Consider the following 11840-nt stretch of genomic DNA (forward strand, 5'->3'; position numbering starts at 1 on the left):
AGAATGCAACTGACTGTTGCCCCACAGATACTGACCAGTTATATGCCTACTTATAAATCCATTTCAATATTCTCTAATGCCTATGCTTTTTTTTTATCATTGCCTTTGAAACAGTTGTCATATTTTACTAGCTCCTTCATTAGTTAATAATTGGCATGCATGAATTTAAATAAATAAAATACCTGGATAAAACTATCCAGACATGTAAAAAAGGAACTTAATTCTAAAATCACTTTTTAGTAGTTTGTTAAAATATAGCACAATGCCTGAAGGATAATGAAAAAAAGTTTTCATATTTTACCATTTTGTTCTGCAACAGCTCCTAATGTGTATAAGGCTGCTTCTTTTACCATGCTATGTTCACTTGCCTTTGCAAGATTTTTTACAAACATCAAACCACCAATTTCCCGAAAATAAACACCTGCATTACCTATAGGGTGTGCAGACAAAACAAAACATAAATGATATTATGAATCTTGTAAGGAGAAAATAAATCACATGAACATAGTAACAAAGCATGCAGAGTAACTGACTCAAAGAGAAAGAACTATGCATATTTCATATACCACAATACTAAAGAACAAGAATCACAGATAAAAATTCACTATCATGTCTTACTGTTTTGTTGACAAATTGAATGAATAGTGACCAAAGCTTCCTTTTGTGAGAAAGGGTTGTCCATTTGATACTTCAGGCACTCCAATAGTAAGTTTAGGTCAGTCTTCATTTCTGAAGAACAAAAATTTCATTTTTTTTTAAACTAAATGTTTCCTTTCAAAAACTAACCATTTAAATTTCACTTTCTAAATATATCTTTGTAATGTTCATTTTTAAAATAATAAGTATATATTCCTTTTTTAATCAAACAGTAAAGCTATATAAAAGATATTCCTTAAATAAAAGAACTTGAAATGAACTTCTTATAACTGTTAGATTTTCCCCTTGCATGAAACATAAGAACAGAAAATTCGAATATTATTTTCTTTAAATAAAGCTACACTGGCTTAAACATCTGCCATTTAGAAATGAACTGAATGAAAATGAAAATACAACACATTATAACTTATAGGATGCTACCGAAACAGTTATTTGGGAGGAAATTTACAATACTAAATGCTTATGTTATAAAAAAAGAAAGAAAGGTCTTGGGGCGCTGGGGTGGCTCAGTCGGTTAAGCGTCTGCCTTCCACTCAGATCATGATCCCAGAGTCCTGGGACTGAGTGCCACATCAGGCTCCCTGCTCAGTGGGGAGCCTGCTTCTTCCTCTCCCTACGCCACTCCCCCCTGCTTGTGTTCTCTCTCTCTAATAAATAAATAAAATCTTAAAAAAAAAAAAAGGAAGAAGAAGAAAGGTCTCAAATTAATGACCTCAGCTTCCATCGTAAGAAACTATAAAAACAGGGGGTGCCTGGGTGGCTCAGTCATTAAGCGTCTGCCTTCGGCTCAGGGAGTGATCCCGGCATTATGGGATCAAGCCTCACATTAGGCTCCTCTGCTGGGAGCCTGCTTCTTCTTCTCTCACTCCCCCTGCCTGTGTTCCGTCTCTCGCTGGCTGTGTCTCTGTCAAATAAATAAATAAAATCTCTTAAAAAAAAAAAAAAAGAAACTATGAAAACAGTAAATTAAACCCAAAGTAAGTAGAAAGAAGGAAATAAAGATCAAAGCTAAAAATCAATGAGATTGAAAGCAGAAAAACAACAGAACTCGTTCTTTGAGAAGATCAATAAAACTGAAAAACCTCTAGACAAACTGATGAGGAAAAAGGTGCAAAGACACAAATTACAATACCAGAATGAGATGGCGTCATCACAGACTCTATTTATATTTAAAGGTAAATAATAGCTCTCTACAACTTCTTATCTATAGATTCAATGACTTAGGTAAAATGGACAAATTGCTTGAAAGACACAAATTAGGGGCATCTGGCTGGCTCAGTCAGTAAAGCATGCAACTCCTGATTTTGGGATTCTAAATTGAGCCCCACATTGGGTGCAGAGATTACTTAAAAAAATAAAATCATTAAGAAAGACACAAACTGGGCACCTGGGTGACTCAGTTGGTTAAGCCTTGACCTTTGGCTCAGGTCATGATCCCAGGGTCCTAGGACTGAGCCCCAAGTCCGTCTCCCTGCTCAGCGGGGTGTCTGCTTCTCCTTCTGCCCTGCCCCTCCCCCTCTCCCTGCTTATGGGCATGCACGCTCTCTAATAAGTAAATAAAATATTTTAAAAAAAGACACAAATTATCGAAATTCATCTAAGAAAAACACAGATAACCTAAACAGTCCTATATCTGTGAAAAAAATTGAAATCATACTTTAAAAACCTTTTGTAAAGAAAACTCCAGGTTCAGATAGCTTCATTTGTAAACTCTTCTAAACGTTTAAGGAAGAAGTAATACCAGTTCTACACAAACTTTTCCAAAAGTTCAGAGTGAAGGAATACTTCCCAACTTACTCTATGAGGCCAGCATTACCCTAATACCAAAACCAAAGCCATTAGAAAGAAAAAAAAAAGGCAACTACAGACCAATATTCCTCATGAACATTCATGTAAAAAGTCTAAACAATTTAAGCAAACTGAATCTAAAAACATATTAAAATAACAATACAACATGACCAAGTGGGTTTATCCTAAGAATTCAGGGTTGGCTTAAGATATGAAAAATCAGGGGCGCCTGGGTGGCTCAGTTGTTAAGCGTCTGCCTTCGGCTCAGGGCGTGATGCTAGGGTCCTGGGATCGAGCCCACATCAGGCTCCCTGCTCCACCAGGAGCGCTGGGAGCCTGCTTCTTCCTCTCCCACTCCCCCTGCTTGTGTTCCCTCTCTCGCTGGCTCTCTCTCTCTGTCAAATAAATAAATAAAATTAAAAAAAAAAAAACCCTCCTCAATCTAAAAAAGTATACCTACCAAAAAAAGCCCTATAGTAAATGTAATACTTAACAGAGAGACTGAATTCTTTATCCCTGAGATCAGGAACAAGACAGAGATATTTGACATTGTACTGGGGAGTCTAGCCAATGTCATTCTATTTAACATTCCATTTAACATTGTACTGGAGAGCTTAGCCAGTGCCATCAAATGAGAAAAAGGGACAAAAGACATTCAAATTAGGAAGAAGGTAGTAAAACTATCTGCCTTCATGTATAACATGACCTTCTATATAGATAATCTGAGGGAATCTACAAAAGAGCTACTGAGTATAGTAAGATTTCAGTATATCCATTTATCATACAGAAATCAATTATATTTCTGTATATACCAGCAATAAGTAATTGAAAATTGAAACTGAAAAATAATGCCGTTTATGGGGAGCCTGGGTGGCTCAGTCAGTTGAGCATCAGACTCGATCTCAGCTCAGGTCGTGAACTCATAGTCATGAGTTAGAGCCTTGCACTGGGCTCTCCCTTGGGCATGGAGCCTACTTTAAAAACAACAACAATGCTGCTTATAATAGTATCAAAAATATGAAATACTTAGGGATAAATCTGACAAAAGATGTGAACAACATGTCTACTAAAACCTAAAAAATACTGCTGAGACATATTAAAGAAGATTGAAACAAAGGGAGTAAAACACCTTTTTTATGGGTTGGAGGACTAAATATTGTTAAAATGTTGATTTCCTCAACTTGATCTATAAATTCAATGTAATCCCAACAGGCTTATTTTTTTTACAAAGGCACAAAGGCAATGCAGAGGAGAAAGGATAGTCTTTCCAATAAATGGTACTGTAACAACTAGATAGCCACATTCAGAAACGTAACAAACCAAACTTGAATCAAACCATATGCAAAAATTAACTCAAAAGGGATTACAGACATAATGTAAAAGCTGGAACTATAAAACTTTTAAGAGGGGCGCCTGGGTGGCACAGCGGTTAAGCGTCTGCCTTCGGCTCAGGGCGTGATCCTGGCATTATGGGATCGAGCCCCACCTCAGGCTCCTCCGCTATGAGCCTGCTTCTTCCTCTCCCACTCCCCCTGCTTGTGTTCCCTCTCTAGCTGGCTGTCTCTATCTCTGTCGAATAAATAAATAAAATCTTAAAAAAAAAAAAAAGAATGTATAAAACTTTTAAGAGATAACACAGGAAAAAATCTTTGCCACCTTGGTTTAGATGCAAATTTCTAGGCACAACATAAATAACACAATCTGTAGAAAAATAATGAATATACTGTATTTCATCAAAATTTAAAACTCTATTTTCTTTTTTTAAAGATTTTATTTATTTGAGAGAGACAGCAGAGGGAGAGGGAGAAGCAGGCTCCCCGCTCACCAGGGAGCCTGACACAGGGCTCCATCCCAGGATTCTGAGATCATAACCGGAGCAAAGGCAGGCGGTTAACCGACTGAGCCAACCAAGTGCCCCTCAGCAGTTTCATAAATTGTTAAGCATACACCTACCATTTGATCCAGCCATTCCACTCCTAAGAATTTACCCAAAAGAAAAGCAGGTATGTGTCCATACAAAGACGTACACACAAATGTTCATGGTAACATTATATGTAATAGCCAAAAACTGGGGCGCCTGGGTGGCACAGCGGTTAAGCGTCTGCCTTCGGCTCAGGGCGTGATCCCGGTGTTATGGGATCGAGCCCCACATCAGGCTCTTCTGCTATGAGCCTGCTTCTTCCTCTCCCACTCCCCCTGCTTGTGTTCCCTCTCTTGCTGGCTGTCTCTATCTCTGTTGAATAAATAAATTAAAAAAAAATCTTTAAAAAAAAATACCACTTCACATCCACTATGATGGCTATAATCAAAAAGACAGGTTATGACAAGTGTTTACCAAGAATCTGAAGAAACTGGAGCCCTTATACATTGCTGTAAGAATGTAAAATGGTATAGCCACTTTGGCAAAAAGTCTAGCAGTTCTGCAAAAGGTTAAACATAAATTTACCACAGATTCAACAATTCTACTACTAGATATATGCCCCAGAGAAATGAAAACATGTCACACAAAAACTTGTACATGAATGTTCACAGCAACATAACTCATAACTGCCAAACAGTGGAAACCCAGATTTCCATCACCTCTTGAATGGATAAACAAAATATGATATATCCATTCAATGGAGTATTATTCACCAACAAAAAGGAATGAAGATACTGATAAAACTTGAATAATCCTTGAAAATACTATGCTAAGTGAAAGAAGCCAGCCACAAAAGCCTGTGTATGATTCAATTTACATGTCCAGAATAGGCGAGTCTAGAGATAGAAAACAGATTAGCAGGGGCGCCTGGGTGGCACAGCGGTTAAGCGTCTGCCTTCGGCTCAGGGCGTGATCCCGGTGTTATGGGATCGAGCCCCACATCAGGCTCCTCGCTATGAGCCTGTTTCTTCCTCTCCCACTCCCCCTGCTTGTGTTCCCTCTCTCGCTGGCTGTTTCTATCTCTGTCGAATAAATAAATAAAATCTTAAAAAAAAAAAAAAGAAAGAAAATGGATTAGCAGTTGCCTACAGTTGGGGAGGGGGGTGTGACTGCTAAAGGGTACAGGGTTTCTTTGGGGGTGATAAAAATGCACTAAAATTGATCGTGATGATGGTTGTACAATACTGTGACTATATTAAAAACAACTGAATTATATACCTTAAATGGGTGAATTGTGTGGTATGTCAATTATATTTTAATAAAGCTATTCTATATACATAAACCAAATTACTGGTATGCTTTGCAGTTGTCCAAATGACCAAAGTGACCCCAATCTCAGTTCTTCTGGGTGACTGATATGGATACTGGGAAAGAGACAGTCTCTCTGTTTTCTATATCTCAAACTGTATGTAAATCTGGCTACTCACTTCTAATGCCAAACTTTGGACCCCTGTCATTGTCAGAACAGGTCTATCAGTAATATTTTCAAGTCTATCATTTTACTTTTAGAATATTAACCCTAATTCTTTCAACTGTCTTACTTCTTTATTCTGGTATTTACTCTTTGACCCCTAAAATCTCCAATCCCTTTACTCCTCCTGTTCACTGAGGCTTCTAGTTTCATTTCCTTTTTTATTCATCCTAGATCCCATGATTCATCACCTCAACCATTATCTTGCTAAGATTACTTTGATCCCCTGTCCTACTAAACATGTCCTATAATCCTAACCATGACTCAAAACACTTTCCTTTCTCTGTTTCAGCCCAAATTTGGGCACTGCTAAAGGAAAAAAAGAAAATCAAGCAATCACACCATTACAAATATTTGGTATGCATTCCAAGTTATAACCCCCAAATCTACTCAACAATCCCACCATGGTCAGCTCTAGCTCTCACACCCTTCTGCTTCCTCTGCCATTTTCCTCAATGGCTATTCCAAATCTTCAGCTACCTTTATTTTTTTTTTTAAGATTTTATTTATTTATTTATTTATTTATTTATTTATTTATTTGGCAGAGAGAAAGAGAGAGAGCGAGAGAGGGAACACAAGTAGGGGGAGTGGGAGAGGGAGAAGCAGGCTTCCCGCTGAGCAGGGAGCCCGATGCAGGGCTCGATCCCAGGACCCTGGGATCATGACCTGAACTGAAGGCAGATGCTTAACGACTGAGCCACCCAGGCGCCCCTGAGCTACCTTTAAACCTCCAACCCTGTCCCACATCTCCTTCTCCTCCACTTTGTTTTAATTGGGTTTCCCCAGAAGTAGACCAAGAGACAAGGATTTGAGTGTTAAGTATTTTTTTGAGAAAGTGAGATAGGACAGGAAGGCAGAAAGAAGCAGGTTATTATTAAGGGTAACTGGAGTTTCACTCCACAAGGGAACTCTGGGAGCCAGGGTGGAGCCACGTGTCTCAGAGTCATCCCCACCAAAAGGTGAAGAGTATTTATCCATCAACTCCAATCAGTCATTTGTTCACGGCTGCTCCCGGGCCATTAATTATCTGGCAACTCTGGCTTGCCTTGCTCTCTGGGCAAAACCAGGTTACAAATGCAGAGATAAATCCTCAAAGACACAGATGTTAGGCCTCACAGAATTCCCCACTTTTAACAACACAGAATTCCTATAAAATATTTACAGCCACACTCATTGTTATCTCTTCCTCTACAATACCAGAACAGGTATCTTGCACCTTCCTGTTCATGGTTAATCCATTCTCCCGTGTTGTGGGACCCTACAGTGACTACAACTAGTATACTTTGGCGGGGTTTTTTCCCTGCCGAGAATGATTTCCCTCCTCCTTCTTGTGCTTTCTTTGGAGAACTCTTCCTCACAACTCTGAGTTTCCCAGTGATATAAACTGATATATTTCCTTTCTTGCTTGTACTAGTTCAAGTTGATTCTCTCACATGCAACCCAAATGGCACCATTACAGGCCCAAGATTTCCTTAAAAATCTATTCATTTATTCATTTAACAAATATTTATTGCCTGTCTACCATGCATCCAATCTGTACCAAATGGAAATTCTGATTCCAAGGAACTCAAAATCTGGTGATGGAGACAGAAAGATGTGAGTAATTCCCGTAGTGTAATAAAGAGTCTGAGAGGGACATCTACAATTATCCCCTCTTCAGTCTTATTCAACCTTTCCCTCTCCAGAATCTCCACTTCCTCTTCATATATTCTCTTGTCTCTACTCTCCTTACAAGACTCCCTTAACATTACAGTCTCCCTGTACCTATTGCCCTATTTCTTTAGTCAAGCTTTTAAGAAGAGTTAGGTATTCACACTGTCTCCAGATCCTTACTTCCCAACCAAAAGTCAGTATACTGCAACCTGGCTGAAATGTATTAAATTTACTGTTAATAAAACAAATGATCTCTAAATAGAAAATCTAGTGGATAATTCAGTCATCATCTGTGGACATTTTACACTGATGAGCTCAAGCAATCTTTCTCATGAAGTATTCTCCTAGGGCTGGTTTCTAAAATTCCACATTCCTGACTTTACATTCACCTTTCTGAAATGTTTTTCTCAGTCTCTGATGGTCCTCTTCCTCAGACAAACCCTTACGTGATGGTGTGCATTAAGGAAAACCACTTCCCATCCTTTTTTTTTTTTTTTTAATATTTCCTCTCTGGTGAATTTCCTTCATGCCCATGGATATAATTTCTATCTTTCTAAGAACAACTCTGAAATCTGTACCTCCACGTATACTTTGGTGTTGGTTCTCTCAGGTTCCTGCTGTTCTTGTTTATATCTCTATTAAATCAGCTATCATATGGTATTCTAACTATCAGCATGCCTTTACCCATTAGAATGTCAGTGTCCTGAAGTCAGTGTGACAGGAAGGACAGATGCACAATAAACATGTATGTAAATTGCTGAATAATTCTTTCATTTCCTGGATCTTGTTAGATAATCTGCAGTATATCCCAGAAATAGATTATAAAATTAATTCCAGATAAATAATCCTTAATTTCTCACCTTGTATCTTCTTTGTGTCCTCACTTTCCATGCTTGTCTGTATTCTTTTTCCTTACATTTCATCTATAAGATAAAGGTATTCTCTCAATATAAATCAGTGTTTGAGAATTCCAGAATTATAAATGCAAAGGGGTAGGGAAAAATAGTTTTCCTGAAGCCAGAGAGCAGGGACTGAATCTACGACCTATTAAATATGAGACAAAGGTTGTACTTAAGTTCTCTGAGGCTCAGTTTCCTCATCTGCGAAATAGGAAATTCCTACTTTATAAAACTGTTATAAGAATTAAATTTGAAAACCTACATAAACGCATGTGACATTATGTACTACAAGCATTCAACACATTTTATTAAATAAACATAAAAGTGGTTAGTTAACTGAATCTAACTGATCCACTTCTGGTACTCCTTATTTTCTTTCCTGTAAATTTTCATCCCATCACTCTGATTGGTTACCGCTCCACGAATCAGAAATTTAAAGCATGCGCACACTTAAGAACTCCATTTCTCTACACGAGCTAAGGTTAATATTAAAAATTTTCCTAACAACCCATGTTTTTTTTCAACATAGTATTCTACTATTAAGCTAAAATCTTTGTTTATATATCACTTGTTAGAAGAATTTTTAAAATAACCAGCAACCCTGATATGGCATCTTATATGCTACATTGATTTATTAGAAAAATCAGAGTCTGATTAACTTCTTAGAGTCATCAGGACTCTAGAATTCTTATTTACTCCAATACTACAAAGTTAAAGGGAGATAGCTACTTATCCTTTCTATTTTTTCTCATTCTCAGAATGGAAATAAAATTCCCAAATAAATCCGAGAATCTTTTATAAGGTAATATATAAATATACACCAGTTTTGCCATTTTTTTAACCTAGATATTCCATTAAAAGAATGTTTAGGTACATTATGGTACATTCACAGGATACTGTTACAAGAATACTGATGTTTACCTGAAATGTTTAAAAGCAAGGCAAAATGCTTATTCCATAATTAATCTCAAAGAACAAGACTCAAACTTTTTATCTACAGCATGATCCCAATTGTGTAGGGGCAAACACAAAATAAAACTACATAGAAAACAACAACATATTAACACTTGTCTTTAGCTGGTGGTTCTATGGTGTCTTATCCCACTTTTTTCTATTTTTCACAATTTTTATAATAATAAAAGCTTCTAACATTCAAGTCCTATCATAGGCAAGGCTGTGTTCTGTAAACCTTATGAGTTTTATCTTTTTAGTTTTTACAACAATCCTAAGAGGGAGCTATCAGGATGAAGACTGATGAGGAGAGGGTAAACAATTTGCCCAAGTTCAAACAGAGAGTATGTGCCAGAGCTGGAATGGGCACCAAGAAAATCTGAGGCCATACACTCTTATCCTCTATTATACTGTCTTCCATACATAAACATCCATTACCTCTGAGCAAATGGGTTCTGATTTGGAAAAGGAAGACTAAATTAAAAAAAAAAAAACTTATAAAAATAGACTACTGTATCACATGTGGAAGTTCTTCCTTTGTTAAGGAATTTAAGGACTATTTCCTTGGTTTCAATTCGTCAGAATTAATTATTCTGCTTTTAAATATGATTTTAATTTTAAAAAGGAATATAACTTTAAAATCTAAACATCTTGAAACTGAAATTGACAAAATACCTTCTAATCCCCTTTCTTATACTTTTTTCAAATAAATGGTTACTGCGCAATAAAATTAAATAGAGTTTTCCAACAACCTAGTAGCACTGATACAAGTCACCTATTCACCTTTTTACTGGCTAAGTGCTTTAGAAACATCCATAGCAAAGGACAAGCTATAACTTTCAAGGGATTGATAATTATGTAATAATATTTTAAATTATAAGATACAGTCTCTTCCCCAACACAAAAATATCTGTTCAATAAAGCAGATAGCGTTTTCTGTAATTTAGTGAAGATGCAAATTGTAATGAACAAGATTTCAAAATTATTTGCTGTATTCTCACGGGCGGGGGGGGGGGGGCTTCCAGGTAAAAGGAAGAAACCATTCCGCTTACAGGTTTAATTCAATCTACTCCCCAGAACAGTGCTGTTAAATTCAAATTTAAGCAAGAAAACTAGCTGAAAATTACTCTTTCCCTTGGCCTAGAAACTGTTAACATGAAAAGCTTTTTTGAAATCTCAATATTACCCCCAAAATATCGGAACGATAAATGGTATTTTCTGTATAAGCCTGGCAGGCTGAAATCCCACCACTGATTGTCATCACTAAGTTCTTGACAAGGGATACCCAGCTTGGACTCACACGTTGTGGAAAATTTCCTTACAGTAGAAGCGAGGGACGAAGGGCCAATATGCAAATAAATTAGCTGTTAGAATAGTTTAAAGAGACTGAGAAATAACAGGTGCAGTAAACAAGCTAAGATACCAGGATGATGTTCACACTACATTTACATTCCCAAACTCTGTAGATCGCAGCAGCTGTTTCGCATTAATCCTCATCACTTCTTGCCACTTTGCACAGGTGGGCGATGCCCTATGCTGATCTTTCCAAGGAGGGAAGGGTACCTCCACACCGTTTTCCTAGTTTGCACTCATTAACGCCAAGGCCTGTCTCACCTAAGGAGCCGGGGGATCTCCTTTTGAAGAGCAGAGGTCTTCCCCAAGCCCTCTCTTCTTAGACCAGGACTCTTCTAACTCCTGCCAAGGACCGATACTGGTTAAAGGCGCGAGTCCCGCCCCGTCCCCGGCGATTCACCAGCAGCCGGAGCGCCCCTCAAGTGCTGCAGCCCACGCGGCCCGACCCACGGTCTCAGAAAGGGCCTCACCACTGGTTCCCATCCCTCCCATACACCAGAATCACCCGGCGAGACGCCCGGGAATTCTCAAGTACAATCAGGGTCGGAAACTGCCGGGATCCAGACGCCCGACTACATGGTACATAACAATTATCTTTCTGCCACCAGCTGCTGTGGGGACTATAGCCCGGGTCGGCCTCCTCAGGAAGGCCCATTCCCGCCAGCTCAATCCACCCCCTCACGTCACGGGGTTAGGGAGGGAATAGCCAGGCGCCCCACAACCCAGCCGCTGTGAGGGGGGACCCGGGCCTACCGGAGGTAGCCCACCGTCCACAGGAGACCACAGCCCGGTTCCGGGGCGGAACCCGGGCAGAATCCGAACGCGCAGGGAGCAGAGGCCTTGAGCTTTACCCTCGAGTCGCAGCGCGCTGCAGTTCCGCCCTTTCTCCCTCGCCGCCAGCCTACGACGACGCTCTACCTAGTTTCCCGCCCAACGGGTCCGACCCACTTCCGTGGGACGGGACTTCCGGCCACCCCGCCCCACCCCACCCCACCCGGTGCCTCTGCCGACCGCCGCTCCCCGAGGTTACCACCGTGGGTTCCGGGTATGAAGAGGGTGGATGCAGTGTCTTTGAGTGGTGGAAAGTCACAGTGTGAACGGGAAACCCTCCGATCTCATCGCCCCCGGCTTTTAGGTCTTTCTTTGC

At 39.3% G+C, this 11840-nt stretch overlaps 1 protein-coding gene across 1 annotated transcript in view; it reads right to left on the reverse strand.

Moving 5' to 3' along the window:
* Positions 1-11587, reverse strand: part of TERB1 (telomere repeat binding bouquet formation protein 1) — a 47633-nt gene extending 36046 nt beyond the window's left edge. Inside the window, exons 1-5 of the mRNA XM_002918441.4 lie at positions 11545-11587; positions 10955-11035; positions 8351-8413; positions 619-729; positions 302-430 (exon numbers count right to left, since the gene is read on the reverse strand). Coding sequence (XP_002918487.1) covers positions 302-430; positions 619-729; positions 8351-8381 — 271 coding nt within the window. The 5' untranslated portion in view covers positions 8382-8413; positions 10955-11035; positions 11545-11587. The remainder of the gene's footprint in view (positions 1-301; positions 431-618; positions 730-8350; positions 8414-10954; positions 11036-11544) is intronic.
* Between the last annotated feature and the right edge of the window lie 253 nt (positions 11588-11840).

This window comes from Ailuropoda melanoleuca, chromosome 12 (genome assembly GCF_002007445.2).
Source record: "Ailuropoda melanoleuca isolate Jingjing chromosome 12, ASM200744v2, whole genome shotgun sequence".
Lineage (NCBI taxonomy): Eukaryota > Metazoa > Chordata > Mammalia > Carnivora > Ursidae > Ailuropoda > Ailuropoda melanoleuca.